Source organism: Schistocerca nitens, chromosome 4, assembly GCF_023898315.1.
Source record: "Schistocerca nitens isolate TAMUIC-IGC-003100 chromosome 4, iqSchNite1.1, whole genome shotgun sequence".
NCBI lineage: Eukaryota > Metazoa > Arthropoda > Insecta > Orthoptera > Acrididae > Schistocerca > Schistocerca nitens.
In genome coordinates this window covers 594,809,190-594,835,809 of record NC_064617.1, presented here as the reverse complement: position 1 = coordinate 594,835,809, position 26,620 = coordinate 594,809,190, and the positions used below count along the sequence as shown (strand labels likewise).

The 26,620-nt window shown below is 40.5% G+C and overlaps 1 protein-coding gene across 1 annotated transcript in view; it reads left to right on the top strand.

Annotated features, from left to right (window-relative positions):
* LOC126251375 (MAP kinase-activating death domain protein) overlaps nucleotides 1-26,620 on the top strand; it is a 595,744-nt gene that overhangs the window by 261,016 nt on the left and 308,108 nt on the right. The window contains exons 20-21 of the mRNA XM_049951759.1: nucleotides 10,820-11,024; nucleotides 11,947-12,051. Of these exons, the coding sequence (XP_049807716.1) occupies nucleotides 10,820-11,024; nucleotides 11,947-12,051 (310 nt within the window). The remainder of the gene's footprint in view (nucleotides 1-10,819; nucleotides 11,025-11,946; nucleotides 12,052-26,620) is intronic.

Below are 26,620 nucleotides of genomic sequence, written 5' to 3'. Positions count from 1 at the left end.
ACAGGGTGATCCACTTGTTTCTTGGCCACAGTTTTTCGGTGGCCATTCATGCAGACAGACAGCTTGTTGGTTGTCATACCCACATAGAATGCAGCACAATGGTTGCAACATACCTTGTAAATCACATGACTGGTTTCACATGTAGCCCTGCCTTTGATGGGATAGGTGATGTTAGTGACCGGACTGGAGTATGTGGTGGTGGGAGGATGTATGTCTTGCATCTAGGTCTATTGCAGGGGTATGAGCTATAAGGTAAGTGATTGGGAGCAAGGGTTGTGTAAGGATGGATGAGTATATTGATTAGGTTTGATGGATGGTGGAATACCACTGTGGGAGGGGTGGGAAGGATAGTGGGCAGGACATTTCTCATTTCAGGGCGCGACGAGAGGTAATCGAAACCCTGGTGGAAAATGTAATTCAGTTGCTCAGGCCTGGGTGGTACTGAGTTACGAAGGGAATGGTCCTCTGTGGCCAGATGGTGGGGCTTTGGAAGGTGGTGGGAGAATGGAAAGATAAGGCACAGGAGATCTGTTTTTGTACAAGGATAGGAGGATAATTATAGTCAGTGAAGGCTTCAGTGTGACCCTCGGTGTATTTCGAGAGGGACTGCTCTTCACTGCAGAAGCGACAGCATGGGTGGATAGGCTGTATGGAACGGACTTCTTGGTATGGAATAGGTGGAATAGGTGGCAGCTGTTGAAGTCGAGGTATTGCTGGTGGTTAGTAGGTTTGATATGGACAAAGGTACTGAAGTAGCCATCTTCGAGGCAGAGGTCAACATCCAGGAAGGTGGCTCGTTGGGTTGAGTAGGACCAGGTGAAGCGAATGGGGGAAAAGTTGTTGAGGTTCTGGAGGAATGTGGATAGCGTGTCCTCACCTTCAATCCAGATAGCAAATATGTCATCAATGAACTGGATATTTAGGAAGGAGTCCTTTACACCCCTTCGCTCTTCTTTTGAAGCCTCCACTCCTCTATTTTGAAAATGATTGAGTAGGTACAGTGGATGGTCGAAGTTTGGACATGCTCACTTTGTCTTCATGTGAGTTTGCGCCCATGTCCATTTAGTGCTGAGTCTGGGACCTCAGTGCTCTTATAGAGACCATACTCTCTTCCATAGGCAATAGCATTATGGTCCCTTTAACATTTTTCATTTTATAGCCTCCACCTCATTTCTTTTTGAATGACCCTAATATATAAAACTGGATGATGGGTTAATTATTTATGATAGTAACAAATGTACAAGATGTTTTGCATATGGGCTCATGTTAGTTTACAGTTTGTGATGTGTGTGTGTGGGGACTATGAATTATGGTTCCATGGGGGATGATCACTGTGGGCCAAAATAAAGGATTCTCATTGAGGCTCACCCATGGATATGTACATTCTGTGTAGAAGATAGGAAGATCACAGTACAAGAGGCAAAGATTTGTACCCATCAGGTAGAAATAGAGACAGTGAAAATTGAATTAGAGGAGATAAGGGAGGAAAAAGGTAATTGTGATGTGGGCAAAGTTAACAGGAAAGGGAGGAAGGTGGAGTAGTTTGCATAGTTCTGTAATTGTTTAACTAAAGAACATATTTTGCCTCCTGCTGCTTTTTAAAGAAGAAGAGCCTCATTCAGCTCTAGAACAAAACAGAGCACAACAGACCATTAATAAGAATTTAAGAGACAGATCAGAAACTAAGCTAAGTAGAAAAAAGACCTTTCTTCTAAGTAGCAGTCATGGGAGCAGTAGGGCAGCACACGCAGGAAAAAATTGTGATCATGCTACCAGATCACAAGCATTTTAAAACCTAGTGCAGGATATTAAGGCAGTGACTTGGTGTCTGAGTGAAGAAGAGCAGGTATTGATATTTAAGGGAGCTGGCTATAACCTGACCAAGAATAGAGAATACAGTACCAGGAGTGACCTGGAGAAGCTAGGTGCAGTAAAATCATGCTCAAGTGTGGATTCTGCAATAAATGATAAATCTGGGAAAAATTTGGGAAAAGCTGGGAATTTTTTAGAATTCGTGGAATTTTTCACTACTTTTGTTTTCTGTTAGTTTTTTGTAATTTTTATCAGTAAGAACTGATACTCTAACAAAGAATTTTACTTCAGCCCGATATTGGAAAATAACACTGAAGCAGTAAAACATAAATGAGAGCATAATATCAAAATAAAACTTTAGTTGCAAACAAAATGTGCCATTTACAACAACAAAACACAGTACACAAACATCTGCTGAGAGCAAAATATGTCAAAGGCTTTGGAACGAAGACTATGCAGTATTTCGTAACAACAAACTGCTTTCGACGAGCATGATATTGCAGCTGTTTACATTTCTAACATGTTGCAGGGAAGTATTGTGAATGATGAATTGAGAAGCACTATTTTCAAAGTAAATTTCCTGTCACAGAAGATGAACTATGTTACTTGTGAGAATGTGTTGTATATTTCTTAAATCACAGACTGCTTGAATCTCAGTCAAAACTTAACACTTTGTGGACCAGATGCTTAGAAATATTTTGGGCCCAGAAGACTAGCCATTTATGCCATTATTCAAAATTTTAGTGGCACTTTTTTGTTTGTTATATCATAAAGATACCACACACTAATAAAAGGCAAAGCTCCAAGGTTAGTTTTTCATATTTTTTTAGTTCTTTCATAGCATACAAATTATGCAAAAACAATGGGAAAAGTGTATAATTATCCTTCAGAAAAAATTGCAAGCTCAGTTTTTCAAGTCATTTCACATGTAATTGGCTTTTCTGTGGAAAAATTGAAATGCTGTACAGAACATTTATCCAGTCAGATAATCAACAAAATGTTTGGTGCACAGTATTGAAAATTATAACTGTGCCTGTCAGAAATATTCAGCTGGTACAATTTAAGCTGTACTCTTAGGATCTACTTAACCAAACCCTCATAAAAATAGCAGAAAAATTTGATGACTAATATTATATGTGAAAGCTTAGGTTTTTGTTGAACCTATACTGTATGTATATTAATTTAAGCCATTAACTTTTCCTATTTGTGCACTTACTTACTTTACTTTCTGTGTCTGGGTAAGAACATCTAAATTCTCTTCTTCTAAAACTCTGGAGCTTTAATTGTCTTGTCATTGCACAAAAATAAATCTTCTGCTGTGCAAACAAACTCCATCCTTGGGCAAATAAGCAAATGTTTAACTATCTGTGTTTCTCTACATACACTCCGGTCATCTTCAGAGTACCCTCACTTGACCATATTTACGTTGCATTTTACAACTCATGTTCCTAGTTTATTTACTGCTCTGCATGTACTATACTGTAGTTGCTGCTCTCAGGTTTGTATTTTGTAGGGGGTCCAACCATAAAGTAGGGCAGTGGGTCTCAGGTCAGCTTTCTAGCAGTACTGTCCTGGGATAAAGCTCTTTCTTGACTTAAGACAAGTTGGAACTATTTGCTAGCTGTACATCAAGTGCCATGCGTCAATTTGCTGCTTTTTCTTCTCTGTTTCACTGTTTACTTTACGTCTGATATTCATGTGTTCACACTACTGAACAGTGATGTTGCTATTGACTAAGTACATCTCACCCTATGCTATGAATATCTGCTGTCATCGGCTACTGAGGTCACGTGACTTGAGCTGTGACTGGCTAACAAAAGCACAGCACTATCTTGATTTCAATGCTTTGGAAGCTACTGTGCTGTATTTGGTGGAATTTGTGTTTCTTCTTCTGTAATATGAAAATATGCAATGAAGATGCTGCTGTGTTTCAAAGATCTTTCCAAAACACATTTTTTTTCTTTTTTTTTTCTTTTTTTTTCTTTTTTTTTCCTACAGTGCCTGGAAGTTCTATGCAGGTGTATAAAACCTTTACCATGCAAAAGATTGATTATTTTTACAGCTCTGAGGAAAATATATTGTGACTTTGCACTGAAGAAAATGTACTTTCACCTGGGCTATCTTCTCTGAACTTTTTAAGTAGAGCATCATCTTGGTTGGCATTGGTGTTGATCTCCACTCTTCAACAAACGCTCTCAGCGGAGTGAATCTTCTTTGGTGTGAACCATGATTTGGTCATAACTAAAGACTGATCAGTATCATCATCAGCATTGTGATATGTACAGGATTAAGGATGTGATGTTGGTCACATCTTCTGAATATCTGCTGTCATTGGCTACTGAGATCATGTGACATGAGCTATGACTAGCTAACAAAAGCACAGCAATCTGATGCCAGTCGCCCGAATGTGTGTGTTTCCATGTTACTTTGTGCATGGTTCTGTTCCGGAAGTAAGTGTTAGTGATGCAGAGCAAAAGAGAGGTGCAATGTTTCAACAGTTGCTGCCCATTCTCGTTCATATTTTCAGTGCCATGTGGGTCAATGCAGTCAGGCCACTTGTTCCGTGTATTCCCAATCCTTGCATTGAAGTCTCCCAGTAACATGAGGTTATCTGATCCACAAACATTCTTCAAGTATTTCCTTAGATCTTTGTAAAATTTGTCTTTGTCTTCAGGTGGCACTTTAATAGTGGGAGCATATGCTGAGATTAATATGACAGTGCCCGATGTCCTTAATCTCAAAGTTGTTAATCATTCAGAAATAGATTTTGATTATTCACAGCACCTAAGAAGACTGTTTTATTCTGCAATGCCAACCAACTCCATGCTCATATTTTTCTCCAATTTCTCTCCATTTCCAGAAAAAGATGTAATTATCTTCACACAGGCTGCCTTTCCCTGAGAGACGAGTTTCCTGTAATGCAGCCACTCAGTGCAAAAATGCAGCAGTTCTCTGTAAATTATGGCTGTTTTTCTGACTACAGGGGCAGTATCTGTAGGAGTGTCATGTGTGGGTAATATAGACATTCCAGGTGTCAAATTGTGTTATTGAATTATTGGTTTTATTCATATGAGCCACTTTATTATGATTTTTTCCAGATGTCTCAATAACCAACCTAGTATCAAGCACTGCAAGATGCTTACTGCTCCATACACCCATATAACTGCAAGGTGGGGAATGGACTAGTACCTTACTAAATGAAAGGCGGCCTAGCTTGAGGCAGGTGCTAACTAGTTAATTAGCCACAATGGACAATCCCACTGATGAGAGTTACCCTGGTGCCTGCACACACATCCCTCAGCGCAGGGCTTAAAACCAGCAACTGTAAATCCCCATTATGTTGTCTGCACCTTTGCAGGAGCAAGTGGAGTATCCTCTCCATAGGCACTGCATCACCTGGGACTTATTTAAAAACCATGAACTTGCCCAGCATTCATGGCTTTCTCTCAACCCAAACAAAGGTTTCCACAGGAGTGATGGATCACAGAGTGTGAAGTTGAGTGGGTTGCAGAAGTTGCCAACTTGTTCAAGTTGAACCGTGCTGTCGCCATGGTACTCTGGATACGTTGTCTTTTTCACTAAGCATATGTGCCATACCGAAGACCTCCTGCTCCACTGCAGCTTCCAATGGGGAGTTCACCCACAACCTTGGGTTAGGGTCCTGCATCAAAGCCCGTAGAAACGGGGTGAGAGAGTTAGGAAACTGAAAGTCACACTCAGGTCTCGAAACCTAATTCTGTGGGGTTGAAAAAACAAGAGTTGGCCAAGGGAGGCTGACAGGAAAGAAAACAGGAGGGGTCTGACACAAGTAGGTGGAAGTAATCTTAGACTCAGCTTGGGGCCTTGCGAATGCCACCCGCAAACTTCTAGATGACGTCATCTTCCCCTCATCAGTTTGCCTAATGTCTAGCCCATTAACAGATGCAAATTCTGACACAAATTTCTCAAGCTGTTGGTTTTGTTCTTCTAATACTGTATATAGTTGAACATGCAATATCAAATTCAATCATAATAATGTTTCACTTCTCACCTTTCTCCAGTCTTCTAATGACGTCCAGTTTTTAGTGGATTGTGAACGTCAAATGTTAGCATTTTACTGTTGTAGGCATACTTTTGCTCTGTTTGGAGAACATATTCACAGTATGTATAAAAATTTTACTGTGCTATAGGCTATTTGATAGTCATACATTGAAATGCCAAAGCAACTGGTGCAGGCATGCGTAATCAAATACAGAGATATATAAACAGGCAGAATACAGGACTGTGGTCGGCATTGCCTATATAAGACAACAAGTGTCTGGTGCAGCTGTTAGATCAGTTACCACAGCTACAATTGGCAGGTTATGAAGATTTAAGTGAGTCTGAATGTAGTGTTATAGTCGACGCATGAGGAATGGGACACAGCATCTCTGAGATAGCAATGAAGTGGGGATTTCCCATATGACCATTTCATGAGTGTACCGTGAATATCAGGAACCTAGTAAAACATCAAATCTCTGACATCACTGCGACCAGAAAAAGATCCTGGAAGAATGAGACAAATAACAACTGAATAGATTCCTTCAACATGACAGAAGTGCAACTCCTTGGTAAACTGCTGCATATTTCAATGCTGGGCCATCAACAAGTGTCAGCATCTCAACCATTCAACAAAACATCATCAATATGGGCTTTCAGAGCTGAAGGTCCACTTGTGTACCCTTGATGAGTGCATGACACAAAGCTTTACGCCTTACCTGGGTCCATTGACATTGACATTGGACTGTTGATGATTGGAAACATGTTGCCTGGTCAGACGAGTCTCGTTTCAAATTGTATAGAGCTGATGGGCATATACGGGTGTTGAGACAACCTCGTGAATCCATGGATCCTGCTTGTCAGCAGGGGTTTGCTCAAGCTGGTGGAGGCTCTGTGATGGTTTGGGGCATGTGCAGTTGGAGTGGTATGAGGTCTCTGATACGTCTGGATATGACTCCGTCAGGTGACATGTACATAAGCATCCTGTCTGATCACCTGCATCCATTCATGTTCATTGTGCATTCCAACAGACTTGGGCATTTCCAGCAGGACTATGCGATACCCCACACGTCCAGAACTGCTACAGAGTGGCCCCAGGAACACCCTTCTGAGTTTAAACACTTCCACTGGCCAGTTAACTTCCCAGACATGAACATTATTGAGCATACCTGGGATGCCTTGCAGTGTACTGTTCAGAGGAGATCACCACCCCCTCGTACTCTTACAGGTTTATGGACAGCCCTCCATGATTCATTGTGCCAGTCCCCTCCAACTACTTTAGACATTAGTCAAGTTCATGCCACACTGGGTTCTGGCACTTCTGCATGCTCGCAGAGCCCTACATGATATTAGGCAGGTGTACCAGTTACTTTGGCTCTTCAGTGTATAAGTAGGTGAATATTGATGCAATACACTGACTTTATCAAAAAAACTATAAAATTAAATCTCACAACACTGATAAAAATGTAGAGTAGTGTAAATTTAGGCCTACTGAATGAAGAACTGTTGATACCAACTAGAAGCTAACAATTCAACAGGTTTGTCTTGGAGAGAATACATTCATTGAGGCAGACAATAGTTACTGATGAGATGCCACACGAATGCTTCCGATGTTTCTCAAAGATGTTAGATTGTGCTGTCATCTGTGCCAAAGAAAATTTCCTGATGCATCATAAACTGCCATGTCTGCCAGATTTTATCGAGTGTCAGGTAGTCACGGTCTTAGTGTAGTTCTCCTGTCTGAGCACCACAGAATTACAGGAATGTTAAACACAGAGGACTGTAAAGCTGCAGCCCAGTTTTTGAAGGGAAAATATGAAGAAAGAAGTAGTTGTCATGTGTGTAAAACAGTACAGATATATATTTACACCAGTAGTTTCTGTGTGTATCAGCAATTTAAAGCCTGTGCTTGTGAATTGTTGTTACTGGAATAGTAATTTCTATTTGTTACAGTGAACAGATCCTGACTGGAAAACTTTCAGATATTACTACTAGAAACTGAGTTAACAGTCAAAAGAAAACAAATGATAGTCTTTGGGGATTTTAATATTAATTTTCTGAGAGATTCGAATAAAAAGAACAATTTGGAAATATTACGTAATGTTCATAACGTGTTTTGCAGTTAATTTTCTCACCAGCATTACGTAGGAAAGCAGTACGTACGCTAGTAAACACATGTCTGTAGGTGATCACCCAGTAGTGAATAGTCTTCTAGACCCTGAAGCATGACTGGCTACAATAAACAACTAATTTGATTAAAATGAAATAGGATCATGGAAATGGAGTAATTAATGAACAGACAACAGAAAGTTTCAAGGCAGCATTACAGGAAGCTGACTGGAATGATGTGCCATATATCAGTCCCAAATTAATATATTTATAAATGAATTTCAGTCAGCTAAGTATGGCACTACTAAGACATCAACTCTGTTCTAGGTTGCATAAGGGATAAAAATATCATGTGCAAGGAAATGAATTTTTATGGAATGGCAAGGACAAAAAGAGAAGTAGAACTGATTTTGTGTTATAAGAAATACTATGCTGTTTTAAAGAAAGTGATGAAAAATTGAAAAAGCTCAAAATAACGTCTGAAAACAATAATTCAGATAATAAAAGGTAAATCTAAATGGGCAATACTGGAAAGAAAAACCGGAAAATCAGTTAAGAGAAGTGTGGTGTTTGTTATTAAAGGAAACAGCCAAATAATAAATGATGGCAGTCAGATAGACAACATGTTTAATAATTACTTCTTTGAAATAGCTCTGAAGATTGACATGGATAGTTCAAGAGATAAAGAAATTGAGTATATACAAGAAGCAATGTCTCATACACTGAGGCAAATTACAATTACTCTATTCTCTGCCAAAGAAATTAAGAGTTTAATTAACTCCCTCAAAATTAAAAACTCTCATGGAATTGCTAATGTCTCAGGTTTATTACTAAAATTTTGTTCTTCACTTATACGGAATGTTTTCAGTCACATATTCAACACATAAGTGTCATGGAAGATGTTTCAAGACAGACTGAAAGGTACTGGTGTCTGCTCCATTTGGAAGAATGGTAGCAAGACTGATATTAAAAATTACTGACCATTGTTGCTACTTGTCTCTTCAAAGGTACAGGCAAAATTGCGTGTACACAATAAAACAGTTTCTTCAGAATGTGAATAATCACTACGTGTGTATCACAGGGATAGACATTGGATCTGCTTTTCTTTTTGTTACATGTACATGATTTTACATCGTATAGTCAAGAAAAAGAAAAAGTTGCTTTTATTGATGATGTAAGTATTACAATGAAATCTAATCAAGTGTAAGTGACTAACTTCAGCAGATGAAATGCAAATAATTTTTTTTTAATTATTGACTGGATCTGTTCAAACAGACTATCACTGAATTTATATAAAACTCGATACATGCAATTCATTACTGTGTAAGTCCTGAACACACCATTAGAATTAATACATGGGGGTATATCAGTATATCAAGTATATGTTTTAAACAGTGGAAAATATTTTAACATTATTGTCAAATATATATTTTAAATTTATGGGTAGTTGTATTAGTAAGAACCTGAACTAGAAGTCACATGTTTCAGATCTTAAACATCTAAGCTCTGCAACTTGTACAGTTCATATGTCAGATTTTAGATGTTAAAAATATCAGAAAGTTGAATTATTTTTCCTGTTTCCATTCACTGGTATCTTATGGCAACACATTTTTGGGTAAATTAGCAATGAAGAAAAAAAAAATTATGTTGGACAGAAGTGTGTGTAGTAAGGATAATGTGTGTTGTTTACTCTAGAATCTCTTGTAGACAGCTTTGTAAACAGTTGGGCATACCGACAACAGCCCACAGTACATTTGCTCTCTTATGCAGACCATTGACAACAATCAGTCACTGATTGGAAGCAAAATATTTTACAATGTATACAATATGTAAATTCAGATTATAAAACTGTTCCTAATAAGTTTATATCATATTTCACTGCATAGGGATTTCTGTTTAGTTCAGATACTCCCTCTCATGACTACTCTGTAGGCCCCAGACCACTATTTACCTTACTTGTGTTTTGCTGCCTGTCTCATCAGATTGTCCCTCAATTCCTTGGATTTCCTTTGTCCATGTCCTCCAGAGCACTGAAGATGTAGTCATGTAGACGAAAGCTAGGAAGCTAACTGCATTTCTTGTATCTGTTGCCTGATCTTGCAGTTCAACCACAGTCCAGTCATCTGTCTTATTTCTAATCTTACTACTGCCAGCTGCAGCTCTCAAATGTTCTAATTCCACCTATGCTCCTGCTAAGTCAGCTCTGAGTTTTAAATCAGCTGCTGCTCCTCAAAATCTGTCGAATATAGTGTAACTACTCTAGCACCATAGGTCAGCTATATCTCCTTCCAAACAGATTGCTCCACAGCCCCCAACTTGGAACAAGCATACACAGTCTTCGCATTATCAGCCATTTTCACAGCTCTGCAGCAATTTGTAAATTTGTCCATTGTGTCAATATTTATTTAGCCAGGACATATTATTAAATAGCTCATGGTCTTGCAGTAGCGTTCTCGCTTCCTAAGCATGGGGTCCCGGATTTGATTCCTGGCGGGGACAGGGATTTTTCCTGCCTCGAGATGACTGGGTGTTGTTGTGTCATCTACATCATCATCATTCATCACCATTACTGCAGAGGAAGGCAATGGCAAACCACCTCCACTAGGACCTTGCCTAGTACGATGGTGCTGATCTTGCGCATCGTCCCCTACGCTCCACAGAGTATGGGACATTATCATCATCATCATCTCATCACCTGCTCAACAAAAAGTTGTATTGCATTATATTTTGTTGTTATCGTTAATTTAAAATTACTGCTTATTATACATATTTTATATAAAACAGATCTAAGGCCCTAGTCTTGCTGGGTGAAATAAAGAAAATAGCTGAGGTACCAGATATGAACTGTATTGCAACAATTTCATATAACATACATTCACAGCCCAACCAACAACAGCAGCACCAACAGCAACAGCAGCAGCAGGGAAATATCCAGACAGCTACTGGACAGCCGGGAGGTGGTCCAAACAACTTATTGGTGCAGCCTGATCTAGGCCGCACTGCAGGCAGAGACTTCTTCTCCAATGTCAGTTCAGAGCTGAATGGCATTGCAGCCCAGACCTCCAGCATGTTCAGTGGATTCTTTGGTTTGTGCAAAATTTCTGCTATATAAAATAAATCCAGAACATAGCTAAATGCTAGAAAATGAAATACAAAAGTTACCAAAAATAGAAATCCTAAGGTAAATGAAATGCAGAATATATTAGAATGATTCTGACAGAAGTGTTAATGAATGATGCTGAGTAGTGAGCTTTTAAATTACAGAAATGTTTAGTACACGTCAACCAACATAAAATAAAGAGTCGCAACAAATTCAGTTTTAGATACTAGCTAGGAGGAGGGTCAAAATAGTCCTCATGGTAATGTATGTTTGTTGTGTAGATTATGTCTGTATGCACTTTCACATTTACTGTCAGCTCCATCATCCAGCCAATAACAAGAAGTTGGATTCCCTTGATAAATAGTATAGACAATCTCATGAACATTATTCTCTTTGATAATGCAATTCTTTTCACTGAGGCAGGTACAAGTAGCAAAGTAGCAGCATAAGATTGTGTAGAATAAGTTTTGAACTGATGACTGTCGCAGGGGTATGAACTATATAACATGTAAATGGGTTGCAGACATACTTAAAATCTGAACAGGATGGTAATGAGTATAGGACAATTCATTTTAATACTTGAGATAAAAATTACAGCCTTAGTGGAGAAAATGATAGATGTGTTTCAGGAAGGAATGCTAATAAGATATACATCTACATGTTATGTTTGATATGACTTATTGGTTCTAGGTTAGAAAATATGCCAGAGGAAATAAACGTTGTGAACATTGTGATGTTTAGGGTCTGTGCAAGAAAGTTTGTGCCTAGTTTGTCACTGTTTGTTCCAAGAGACAGTTTTTGGTATTTGTTGTAATAATGTTTTTAACTTAGTTGTACTTATTTATATTTAACTCTTGTGCTAAATCTGCTTGTTACAAGGAAACATTTTACAATATTATTTGTTTCAGGATCAAAAAGCACATCTAGTCCTAGAAGCAGTAGCCCTGGAACGGCAGCTGCCACTGTCACCAAGCCCAAAGAAAAGGCACAGCCATTTGGTCCTTTTCCTAAAGGTAAAATGTGATAAATCTCTAAACTAGCATAAAATAGTGCTTCATCTAGTATCCTATGAAAATGTTTATTGATCTTGTTTTTGTCTGAATTTTTCTTATTCTCATAAAAGAATAAAATTAGTTTTTTTCTATCTCATAATAATATGTACTTCAAAATGTTCTAAGACTGTAAATTTTGTTGAAAAACTTTAATCTGGCTATATTTTTGACAAAAAATTAACTGTTGTAATTGTGTGCATATTATACCATGTCATAAAAATGATGCATTTTCATGTCCTTGCGTAAAATTGTTGTTATTCCTATACAGAATGGGTTACTTTGCCAAGTGTTTCACAGAGAAGGTCTATTTCTCTTGCTATGACAGAAAACCACAATCACTTTGGTACTTAAAGGGAACTTATAATCCTTGTAGCATGAAATATCCAGAAGCTATAAGGGAATCAACAAGCACAGTTAAAGGTTATTTGTTTACTGTTCTGTGAAACAATGGAGCACCCAGAATGCAACTGGATTGTAAATGCTATTGTTGGGCACAGGACAAGTTAGTTGCTGAAACTTCCTGGCAGATTAAAACTGTGTGCCCGACCGAGACTCGAACTCGGGACCTTTGCCTTTCGCGGGCAAGTGCTCTACCACTGAGCTACCGAAGCACGACTCACGACCGGTACTCACAGCTTTACTTCTGCCAGTACCTCGTCTCCTACCTTCCAAACTTTACAGAAGCTCTCCTGCGAACCTTGCAGAACTAGCACTCCTGAAAGAAAGGATATTGCGGAGACATGGCTTAGCCACAGCCTGGGGGATGTTTCCAGAATGAGATTTTCACTCTGCAGTGGAGTGTGCGCTGATATGAAACTTCCTGGCAGATTAAAACTGTGTGCCCGACCGAGACTCGAACTCGGGACCTGCCAGGAAGTTTCATATCAGCGCACACTCCGCTGCAGAGTGAAAATCTCATTCTGGAAACATCCCCCAGGCTGTGGCTAAGCCATGTCTCCGCAATATCCTTTCTTTCAGGAGTGCTAGTTCTGCAAGGTTCGCAGGAGAGCTTCTGTAAAGTTTGGAAGGTAGGAGACGAGGTACTGGCAGAAGTAAAGCTGTGAGTACCGGTCGTGAGTCGTGCTTCGGTAGCTCAGTGGTAGAGCACTTGCCCGCGAAAGGCATAGGTCCCGAGTTCGAGTCTCGGTCGGGCACACAGTTTTAATCTGCCAGGAAGTTTCATATCAGCGCACACTCCGCTGCAGAGTGAAAATCTCATTCTGGAAGTTAGTTGCTGTTTGTAAGTGGTTGCAAATCACTCTGCTTCAAGCAAATTAAATCAATTGCAAGTGAATTACACATACCAGAGATACCAAAAGCACCTCAGCTACTATCCTGTCCTGTGGATATTGTCTCCCTTACAGGAAATATGGGATATGTCATTACTCACCGACATACCAGTTACAGCAGGGCTTCACAACATACATGCTCGCAGAGCAAGCTATGAGCAGCAAGGCGCGAGCACGGAGCAGTGCGAGCATGCTACCCCCAGTATCGGACCAGAGTGGAGAGTGGGGAGAGTCACGTGGGGCACACAACAGCTGCCACCAGTCAATGTAAATCCATGGCCACCTGCAGGGATATCACTCACGAATTATTACTGCGACAAATGAAACAAATAAAGGAGAATGTACACATGCCACATAATTTTATTAGCTTAGTGTATGCCTCTACATTCATATTGATTTGTGAACTGTTACACAATAAAAGGTGTCACTGAAGTGTGGGATTCTCGGCTATCTTGTACTTTTTGCCCTTTACAATTGCGTCTATGTTCGGAGTAATTGTTCTTGTGCATTGTAGGCGCAGCGTGCAGATTAAATTTCGATAAGACAATGCGTTTCTCAGGCGTGTCTTGTTTCATTTCATTGCAGAGAACAGTTGTTCACAAACATACGTGGCACCGAACATTGATATTGTTGTAGCCGCCAGGTGGTGCAAACGAGGAAATCTATCCTGAGGGAAGTGTCTGTAGGATTCCAAAATGTTTTTCTTGTTCTGAATTGTCTCTGTATTCTCTATCACACTGCAGGTCAATAATTTCTAGTTGCAGCTCAGGACGAATCTCTTCAATATTCGCTGAATATGGAGAGGAGAACAGATCAAAATCACTGTCTAGTGCTGTCAGATCTTGGAAGCGTTGATCAAATTCTTTCTTAAGGGCAACTAAACTATGTGAATAACGTTCACAGACTTTGTGAACATCTTGCATGGATGATAATTTAGGAAAATGAGCTAGATTTCCTGTTTCCAGCTGACTCACCCAAAGTGTCAATTTCATTTTAAAAGCTCGTATTCGATCTATGAAATGAGTAATTAGCAGATCTTTACCTTGTAGTGAAATGTTCAAAGCATTCAGATGGCTAGTTAAATCTGCTAAGAACGAGAGATCACATTTCCATGAAGGCTCTTTCGATTCAGGAACGCACATGTTATTTATTTCCATGAACATATTTATCTCATCTAATGGGCAAAAAAATCGATTTAATAATTCACCACGACTAAGCCAGCGGACCTCGCTGTAATAAGGCAAGCTACCATACTGGCTTTCTACATCTTCAAGAAAGCCTTTAAATTGCCTGTGTTGTAGCCCATGCTTCCTTATATAATTGGTTGTACGAACAACAACACTCATCACATTTTTTAGAGTGATACTCTTTGCACATAAGTTTCCTGGTGGATCACACAGTGAACGCCCCTTATTTCATTCGGCATGGTCAGTTGTTTCATTTTCTCCTTCAACAGCGCAACGAAACCTGATTTTTTTCCCTGTCATCGGTGGTGCACCGTCTGTAGACACTGAAAGTAAAGAATTCCATGACAGTCCTATGTTTTCAACACTTTCTTCAACACTACTTAAAATATCACCTCCGGTTGTAGTGTTCTTCATGGCTACTATATCGAGGAGCTCCTCCCTCACCTGAAGATCTCTATTAACACCTCTAATAAATATGGCAAGCTGCGCTGTTCCAGTGATATCAACACTTTTGTTCAGAGCTAGATAATACGCCATAAAATCTTTACAGATATTTGCAAGCTGGCTCTGGACGTCGTCTGCCATGTCCTGTATGCGACGCATAATGGTCATGTTAGATAATGGGACAATCTGAAACTGTTCAACGTGAGATGGACACAAATGTTCTGCTGCAACTACCAAACATTCTTTTATTAAATCACCATCAGTGAAGGGGCACAGGGATTTTGCTAAAAGCAAAGCAATTTTGTAACTCACTCTGAGAGCTGCCTCAGTTGATTTTTCTTCGTCGTCCAGATCTTCTTCGGATAGCTTCCTTTTAAGTTTAATAACTTCCTGTGCACGATCTGGTCCATCACATTTTCCACTTCCGTAGTCTTTCGCGTGGTACGACATATAATGTCACTGCAAATTAAATTTCCTAAAAGAATTCAGCGTTTTGTGACATACTAAACATTTTGCAACACCATCTTTTTCTGTAAACAGATACAATTCCTCCCAGTGGAGGTTGAACTGCAAAAGCATGGTTGGGGTTACACAACGGCGACTTGACATGATTCTTAACCAGTGAAGTGACTGTTAGAGCTGATCGTAGTACTTTAAATGTTACACAGTTGGCGCAAATTCAATAGGCACGCTGCGGCCCTATTCAAACATGCGCGCGAATTTCCCCTCCCTCCCTACTCCACGACCTTGCACCTGCTCGCGAGCACGTGCCTGAGCAGACGCGAGTACTTGCGCTCAAAACCAGCCAGTTGTTAAGCCCTGAGTTACAGGTACAGGGATCCTGTACAGCAAATACAGGGAGCAAGCTGAACTCAGGGTATTATATCTGTCCCACTAACCAAAACTTTCATGGTCTTACCTCCTACAGAAACTAAAACTGAGACTACTTCCACAATTGGGAAACCTACAGTAACGTATGTCATGGGGAAGCAAGTGCAAATAAGTAGGGATCTGTTAATCACTAGCAGTTGAATGGTACATTGAGGGATGGCAACCCTTAGGAAAATAGCAACAACGGATAAGAAGGATCATCCAGTGCACTCAGTATGTATGCCTGGAGGCATCATTCACCACATTGAAGAAACTGTTCTAGCAGCCTTTGAGGAAATAAAGTGGAACCAACTGCTGATTTTGTTGTACAATGGGATGGACTACACCTGTTGTTTGGAATTGAGGTCATATTTGGATCTTTCCAGAGGCACTGGCAGAGGAGATTCAGAAGATATTGTAGGATAGGCCAATAGGAAATGAGATGGTGTATTTGCAAAGTAGACAAAAAACTGAAATCAGCCAAGACTAAAATTGCAGCTATATGCTACATTGTTTTGGCAAGACTCAATGTTAATTATGGCCATAAACATATAGTTTCATCCTTCTGTGAAATACCATACCAACCCACAAGATGTCACTGAAAAGTGCAGGCAGAACCTCAGATTGCTGGTACATGTGTTCCACAACCATACTATCATCACTGGAGGAGACTTTAATCATCCAACAGTTGATTGAGATGATTCCATTTTATAAGTGAATGGCATGATAAGATATCCTCTGAAACAGTACTGAATGTCTTCTCTGAAATATACGTGGAATATATATTTTGGAATCACACTCACAATGGATATAAACTGGGAAAAAAGCAACACAAAGAAGAAGTTGTGCAACATTCATGAAAGTTGGTAGGAACATTTCTACATCTGAAAGATGATGTCTATTCAGATTTTGCACTAGTCAAATAAGAGTGACATTAATGCCACCACTCTGAGGATGCAAATGAGGTTTGCTTTAAATACAAGCTGTAACAGTTGTGAGTGTTAGCTACCTTTGAGATTGGATGTGGTGAGTTGATGTTAGTCATGAATGCCTTTAAGGCAGCAAAGTGTAATGGGGCTACATGAAGCTGGATGTTTCTTCTGCAATACTTTGGAAAGACTCGGCAGGAATGTAGCCACTGTACAAGATTGCTGGGAGCAGTAGTCACAAGAATGTACGGTCACAAGAAGACAGGATCTGGACGACCATGTGGCACTGCAGAGAGGAAGGACCATCATGTTTGGTGTATGGCTCTAGCACATCATACTGCACCTGCAACAGTAATTTGAGCAGCAGTTGGCACCACAGTGATGCCGCACATTGTTACAAATTGGTTATTTCAAGGACCAATCCATGCCAGGTGCCCTGTAGCATGCATTCCATTGACCACAAATCATTACTGTCTGTGATTTTAGTGGTGTCAAGAAAAAAAGAGAGCTCATTGGAGGGCAGGTTGATAGTCTGTTGTGTTTTCTGATGAAAGCTGCTTCTGCCTCAGTGACAGTGACAGCTGTATGTTGGTTAGGAGGAGGTCAGTTGAGTGCCTGCAACTAACCTGTTTGCATGCTAGGCACCCTATAGTGTGTTTAAAATATGTTGCAAGTTTGATGTTTGCCTCACCACAGGAGACGTGACGCCGTTGCCCAGGTAATATCATTGGTGAGCCAGTTTTCCCTATCACACTGACAGCAGTTCGGTTAGTAAAGCGACTTTGTTGCCGCACCATGGATAAGAGTACCACATGATGTCACACATTAGAAGCACCAATATTCATTAGCTCTCATTTTAAAGTGGTATTTTCTGGCATTGAAGTATTCTGCTGTAGTCAGGTATTGTGAACAAATGTTTTGTGTTCATGTTGCCTTAATAACAAGAGTGCAGCATGTCTGAATGTGAGATTCACAATAAAAGTGGTTCTACAATAACACATTCTTGGCTGTGAAGACAATGTTCTGCTGCAAAATATTTGACTGAATTCGACCATAATAATGGACAATACGCCATAACACTCTGTTGTGATGGATAAAGCTCCAACAATGCATAGAGGAAAGTGGATATTTTGCTCTGAGTACAAAGAAATGTTCCATTGGATAAGGATGAACTTAGCTTATGTATGGTAGGGTTAATGGAACTTTTGTACAAGCTAAAGCTCCACGCTCCCAAGTCAACAAACTGGCTAACGCTAAAGGGCACTGTTTAATAACAGGAAATTTATGCTCAGTGGCGTTGTAATGCTGACAAAAGAAGCCATTTCAAATGTTACCCCAGGATTGGTTTCAAATTGTGGCCCATACCAAGAAGCTAGTTGAGGAGACATAGAATCATGAAGGATTGTGATGAGTTTTGAATAAAATGTAACTCCTGTTGTGCCATGTTGAAATCTACTTCTTTAGCATAAACGCAGCAAAGTTTACAAATGTTCATCTCAATAACATTCTAATGCAGTTGGAATTTCAGCAAGATCCTGAAACAGTGTATTGTTAAACTAGCAGCTGAGGCCAAGACAAGACAATAGTTATGAGAAAGCTCATTCTCATTATAAAAATAAGCATGTAGCTTTTTCAGCAGTCTTTAAAAGTTATATTATTTCATTTAAAAAATTATAATTGTTTGAATATCCCAGTAGATACGGAAGTCTCACTTATCACACATATGACAAATTACTCTCCTTTTTGCATTCTATCATTTGCCAAAATCTTGTTTTAATATCTCAGACCACTTATGAGTTAAAAAGGATTTACAAATATATCATTCTGGCTTTCTCCTTGGCACATGTGATCATTGTGGACCCTGTTACATACATACCATTTTCTCAACAGTGGAGACATAGAGCAATATCCTTCCAAGTTCAAAGAGTAATTTAATATGTTACCAAAAGCTCATATGCAGCAACATATGCCCTAACACACACCAAACTCAAATTCATAGTGACTCATATATTTCACTGCAAATTTAAAAAATTCTGTGCAGTAGTTTACCTAATATCAAAATATCTCAATAACTATGACCATTAATGAAATGATAGGCAGTTCCTCATGAAGCTGACAAAAGATGCTATAAGATGTGTGAGAATTAAGAGTTTATTGCTTAATAGTTTCTTTAAAGTCATTTGAGACAGATTTCAGATCAGCTGGCATGCCCGGCTTGCTGTTCGCGTAGTCACATGAGCTGGACAGCTTCCACGTGCAGCACATTCTGGCAACTATGCTACCCATCACATGCTCAGAGCTGAACTATCAAAAGTTGCAACTAATTTAAACACACTGTAGACCTACAGCTAGAGTTTGGTCTGTGGAGCGATTTTGTGTGATAGCAGGAACACTCTCTTGGTTATCCCACACACACTGACTGTAAATTTGTATGTCAGTTTGGTGATTCGACCTGTTATGCTGCCATTCATAAACAGCATTCAAAGTGGTGTTTTCTAACAGGATAATGCTCATTCACATAAAGCTGTTGTAACCCAGCATGCTGTATAGAGTTGAGCACTTGTAGTACATTATCGGACAGCAACTCCAGTGTCATCCATAAGCAGCATTAACCATCCCTTTATTGACCAATCAAGTACAGCAGGCATGGAACTCCATCCCGCAAACTGACATCTGGCACTTGTACAACACAATGTATGCATGTATGCATGTTTACATTCAACATTCTGGTTATAAATGTACCAGCATTTCACATTTGCAATTATTTATCTTGCACTTACATTAACCTTTGATCTTGTAAAGTTAATCCATTGCACATGTTACCTATACAAATATATTCCCAAAACTCTACCTAAATTACTTTTTGGTGTGCTATTCCCCCTTGTCAGTGTATATTACATTTGTGAGAAATATGTACCTCACTGTCTTCCTACATATGAGCTGAACTTGGGTCTGATCTAGCGCACGCACACTGGATCTGCAGAATGAAATAATGGGAAACAGAAATTTAAAAAAACTATAATTGTTTGAATATCCCAGTAGATAGGGAAGTCTCACTTATCACACATATGACAAATTACTCTCCTTTTTGCGTTCTATCATTTGCCAAAATCTTGTTTTAATATCTCAGACCACTTATGAGTTTAAAGGGATTTACAAATATATCATTCTGGCTTTTTCCTTGGCACATGTGATCATTGTGGACCCTGTTACATACATACCATTTTATCAACAGTGGAGACATAGAGCAATATCCTTCCAAGTTCAAAGAGTAATTTAATATGTTCCTATGTTGGAACTGGGCACAGCTACATACAACATATAGTAGGATTACATAGGATAATGTACTAACTTAAGCTGTTCCAGAAAAAACACTACTTGTCTCCTCATGGACACTACTATTCTTGTGCACTGGGATCCGCTGTGCATTTCACAATGAAACTAAACAGTAGCTTGAAGGTGTCTGTAAAATTACCATATACCCTTGAGTGCATATATGTTTACAGGAGGTCTGCCTGAGCTTGGCTAATAGAGGGCAGATGCCAGTGACAAACTGCAAATAAGTCATTGTGGGCGATACACAGTGGGTGCTGGCAGTTTGAAGTGTGGACACCATTTATCACACATAACCCTATCGACAAGGCATTAAGCAATCTATAAACTGTGGCCACACTCAGGGCACTCTAGACAAATACATCAGCATATAGTTATAACCAGACTGGACACACACAGTGTTATCGTGCCAACAAAATGCTATCGTACACTTGTAATACAAGAGGAGACGGATGAAGTGACCATGGATGAATTTTCTCTAAAGTTAATTGTGCATGGCAGAAACAGTTAAATGCTTTTGCTACAGTGGTGAGGGAAATGACATGCTATCCCTGAGTACATGGTTATACACTAATACCATAACATGCATGAGTTATAAAGGAAACAGGAAGGTAAAAGACAAGCCATGTATGTATTTACTGTGTAATAATTACAATGTGAGCAAGGCAATACAATTAAATCCCCTCACTACTGTGTAGAAGAAAGTGACTGGTTATTGCTGGAAGGACAGTCCCTTGCTGGTGCACATGTGCACTCCTTTGATAATATGTATGGCAAGAGTGATTCAGTCCCTCAGGCCATAGGCTTTAACAGAAGGCATTCCTTGAGTCAGAGGTAGTAAGCTGCAAAAATGAAGCTGCTTGGTGGTGCATAAGGATCAACTGCAAAACTTGGTCTGTATGAAGAGTAAATGAAGCACTCTTCCACTAGCTCTCAATAAGGCTCGCAAATGCCACCAATTACAGTTCTCCGAACCATGCGGTACTGCCTCACTGGTGTTATGTTTGCTTCATTCATACCTATCTGGAGCAGTGTTGCAGCAAGCCATCAAATGTTCATTATTCTAATACAGATCACTCCAGATTAACACTCAGAAAAATGTAATCCCATTTAAATGAAGATGTGAGTTGGCTGGCTTTGGCACAGCAACTGCCGGTCAGGCAGCACTTCCTGCTAAGTGCCTCTCTGGAAAAAACCCTGAGCTCATAGCAAGGAAGTATATGGTGGAGAGAGACTCCAAGTCTTGGGTCTGCTTTTGGTCATGGCCCAATGTGGTGATGTGCAATGTGTCGCCTACTGTTAACATCTGTTGAAGCGGATGGGTGGTAGGCATGCACACACTGCGGTGCATCGCCACACTTTTAATGGCATCAGATACACCTAGTCCCTTTGAGGATTTCTGTATTGAAACTGGGATCTTGAAGTAGTTGTAGTGACAGTGATTACCCAAGTACAAAGGGCAATTAAACAAATTGAAGGATTTACATATTCAGAAAACTTATGCAGTATGCCGTATTTCAGAGAAGAACTCAGAAACTTTAGTTCTTGGAATAAGCATGTAGACTAACTGTGAACGAAATTTAGAAAAGTATTTGACCAGGCACTATATAAATGTGTTCTGAGTAGAACTGTTCCTGCTCAGAGAAACCCTGTGTAGTACACAGTCTCTGTAAAGAAAATCTTACAGAAATAGTGATTATGGCATAATAGGTGTAAAACAGGACATAGACTTATATATATCAATGCTGAATTGAATGCATTTGACTGTCAAAAGAACAGTCTGTGAAACGTTCATCATGTATCATAGCAGAATCATCTTGAAAGACTAATCCACAAAATAAAAATAATAAAAAATTCTGGTGACTTGTATGGACTGTCATTGGTACCAAGGGTAGGTCCTAGACACTCATGGATAACACAGGTGTTGAAGTATATGGTAGCAATGCAATGTTTAGGAATGCTGAACTCTGTTTCAAATGTTCCTGTTCAAGTGAAAATGCTGGAGTACTGTGCCAGTTTAGTACACCCATGAGCTGGCACTGAAATAGCAGTGTAAGTATTTGCTACTTTCTGTATGAGTTCATGTTCTTATTGCAATCTCTGTTTCAACATTCCTGCAGATTTCAGAGAGCATCATCCCTTCAGTTATATCTCCTCAACTTGGTAATGTTCCTTGCAACACAGGATCATTTGTGTCCAGAGTCTGTTTATGGTGGACATAAAAATGCTGCACAGGGCTGCTTTGAAGCCATACCATTGCCAGATCACTTGTTTCATCCTGGTGAAGATGAAGTAGCTGGCAACAGTAGAAGTTGGTACGTTCAATGACATTCCCTTACTGGATACCATCTACATCTCAGAGGTGCCAGCTGTAAAGGAGATGCCAGAGAGCCTATTCTGTGACACATCTGTTGGATGCTGTTGACAATGCTTGCATGCCGTGGATTCGTTCTTTATAATTTGTAGCCTTTAATAAAGGACATCGTGGTTGCAGTGGAATTTCGTGAAGTGTGATACATGTAAAAATATCTTTCTTTCTATGTGTTTTTGTTTACTTCATCATAATATCTAGAAGTAACAAAGGACCCCATGATTACCACCAATAACATGTAGACAAGTATAAATCAACCAACATTAAAAGTCATTCCTAAATTCATACAGATGTTTAATGTTCTATGCACAATGAAATGGTTTGTTGAACAAAATTTAACTGACATAAAGTTGTCCTATTCATTAGTTTTATTTGTTTGCCATAAATTAAATAGCCATTACCTTTCTTGTGTATTAGGGTTAAGCACATCTCCATTTAATATTGTATTATTGCATGTTTTCACAAGTACACTCCTGGAAATGGAAAAAAGAACACATTGACACCGGTGTGTCAGACCCACCATACTTGCTCCGGACACTGCGAGAGGGCTGTACAAGCAATGATCACACGCACGGCACAGCGGACACACCAGGACCCGCGGTGTTGGCCGTCGAATGGCGCTAGCTGCGCAGCATTTGTGCACCGCCGCCGTCAGTGTCAGCCAGTTTGCTGTGGCATACGGAGCTCCATCGCAGTCTTTAACACTGGTAGCATGCCGCGACAGCGTGGACGTGAACCGTATGTGCAGTTGACGGACTTTGAGAGAGGGCGTATAGTGGGCATGCGGGAGGCCGGGTGGACGTACCGCCGAATTGCTCAACACGTGGGGCGTGAGGTCTCCACAGTACATCGATTTTGTCGCCAGTGGTCGGCGGAAGGTGCACGTGCCCGTCGACCTGGGACCGGAGCGCAGCGACGCACGGATGCACGCCAAGACCGTAGGATCCTACGCAGTGCCGTAGGGGACCGCACCGCCACTTCCCAGCAAATTAGGGACACTGTTGCTCCTGGGGTATCGGCGAGGACCATTCGCAACCGTCTCCATGAAGCTGGGCTACGGTCCCGCACACCGTTAGGCCGTCTTCCGCTCACGCCCCAACATCGTGCAGCCCGCCTCCAGTGGTGTCGCGACAGGCGTGAATGGAGGGACGAATGGAGACGTGTCGTCTTCAGCGATGAGAGTCGCTTCTGCCTTGGTGCCAATGATGGTCGTATGCGTGTTTGGCGCCGTGCAGGTGAGCGCCACAATCAGGACTGCATACGACCGAGGCACACAGGGCCAACACCCGGCATCATGGTGTGGGGAGCGATCTCCTACACTGGCCGTACACCACTGGTGATCGTCGAGGGGACACTGAATAGTGCACGCTACATCCAAACCGTCATCGAACCCATCGTTCCACCATTCCTAGACCGGCAAGGGAACTTGCTGTTCCAACAGGACAATGCACGTCCGCATGTATCCCGTGCCACCCAACGTGCTCTAGAAGGTGTAAGTCAACTACCTTGGCCAGCAAGATCTCCGGATCTGTCCCCCATTGAGCATGTTTGGGACTGGATGAAGCGTCGTCTCACGCGGTCTGCACGTCCAGCACGAACGCTGGTCCAACTGAGGCGCCAGGTGGAAATGGCATGGCAAGCCGTTCCACAGGACTACATCCAGCATCTCTACGATCGTCTCCATGGGAGAATAGCAGCCTGCATTGCTGCGAAAGGTGGATATACACTGTACTAGTGCCGACATTGTGCATGCTCTGTTGCCTGTGTCTATGTGCCTGTGGTTCTGTCAGTGTGATCATGTGATGTATCTGACCCCAGGAATGTGTCAATAAAGTTTCCCCTTCCTGGGAAAATGAATTCACGGTGTTCTTATTTCAATTTCCAGGAGTGTATGATTGTTTGACATATGTGTGATAAGGATACTTTCAATGTGTTACTATTTCTATTTCTATTTTATGTTATGTATGCCAGTTTGCTGTTCACTTATATAATCTGGAGACAAGACAGTAAACAAAACATGAATCATATGAATGATATGTTTCAGACCATAGTCACATTGGTAAAATGTTAGTTACTTTCACTTTCCATGGATAATTTTGCACAATAGATTGTCATGAACCATAGACCTTGCCGTTGGTGGGGAGGCTTGCGTGCCTCAGGGATACAGGTAGCCATACTGTAGGTGCAACCACAACGGAGGGGTATCTGTTGAGAGGCCAGACAAATGTATGGTTCCTGAAGAGGGGCAACAGCCTTTTCAGTAGTTGCAGGGGCAACAGTCTGGATGATTGACTGATCTGGCCTTGTAACACTAACCAAAACAGCCTTGCTGTGCTGGTACTATGAACGGCTGAAAGCAAGGGGAAACTACGGCTGTAATTTTTCCTGAGGGCATGCAGCTTTACTGTATGGATAAATGATGATGGCGTCCTCTTGGGTAAAATATTCTGGAGGTAAAATAGTCCCCCATTTGGATCTCCGGGCGGGGACTACTCAGGAGGACATCTTTATGAGGTAAAAGAAAACTGGCGTTCTATGGATTGGAGCATCGAATATCAGATCCCTTAATCGGGCAGGTAGGTTAGAAAATTTAAAAAGGGAAATGGATAGGGTAAAGTTGGATATAGTGGGAATTTGTGAAGTTTGGTGGCAGGAGGAACAAGACTTTTGGTCAGGTGAATACAGGGTTATAAATACGAAATCAAATAGTGGTAATGCAGGAGTAGGTTTAATAATGAATAAAACAATAGGAATGCGGGTAAGCTTCTACAAATAGCACAGTGAATGCATTGTTGTGGCCAAGATAGACACGAAGCCCATGCCTACGACAGTAGTACAAGTCTATATGCCAACTAGCTCTGCAGATGACGAAGAAATTGAAGAAATGTATGATGAGATAAAAGAAATTATTCAGATAGTGAAGGGAGATGAAAATTTAATAGTCATGGGAGACTGGAATTCGAGAGTAGCAAAAGGAAGAGAAGGAAACATAGTAGGTGAATATGGATTGGGGGTAAGAAATGAAAGAGGAAGCTGCCTGGTGGAATTTTGCACAGAGCACGACTTAATCATAGCTAACACCTGGTTCAAGAATCATTAAAGAAGGTTGTTGACATGGAAAAAGCCTGGAGATACTGGAAGGTTTCAGACAGATTATATAATGGTAAGACAGATTTAGGAACCAGGTTTTAAATTGTAAGACATTTCCAGGGGCAGATGTGGATTCTGACCACAATCTATTGGTTATGAACTGTAGATTAAAACTGAAGAAACTGCAAAAAGGTGGGAATTTAAGGAGATGGGACCTGGATAAACTGAAAGAACCAGAGGTTGTACAGAGTTTCAGGGAGAGCATAAGGGAACAATTGACAAGAATGGGGGAAAGAAATACAGTAGAAGAAGAATGGGTAGCTTTGAGGGATGAAGTAGTGAATGCAGCAGAGGATCAAGTAGGTAAAAAGATGAGGGCTAGTAGAAATCCTTGGGTAACAGAAGAAATATTGAATTTCATTGATGAAAGGAGAAAGTATAAAAATTCCATAAATGAAGCAGACAAAAAGGAATACAAATGTCTCAAAAATGAGATTGACAGGAAGTGCAAAATGGCTAAGCAGGCATAGCTAGAGGACAAATGTAAGGATGTAGAGGCTTATCTCACTATGGGTAAGATAGATACTGCCTACAGGAAAAGTAAAGAGACCTCTGGAGAAAAGAGAACCACTTGTATGAACATCAAGAGCTCAGATGGAAACCCAGTTCTAAGCAAAGAAGGGAAAGCAGAAAGGTGGATGGAATATATAGAGGGTCTATACAAGGGCTCAGATGGAAACCCAGTTCTAAGCAAAGAAGGGAAAGCAGAAAGGTGGATGGAGTATATAGAGGGTCTATACAAGGGCGATGTACTTGAGTGCAATGTTATAGAAATGGAAGAGGATGTAGATGAAGATGAAATAGGAGATATGATACTGCATGAAGAGTTTGATAGAGCACTGAAAGACCTAAGTCGAAACAAGGCCCCGGGAGTAGACAACATTCCATTAGAACTACTGACAGCCTTGGGAGAGCCAGTCCTGACAAAACTCTACCATCTGGTGAGCAAGATGTATG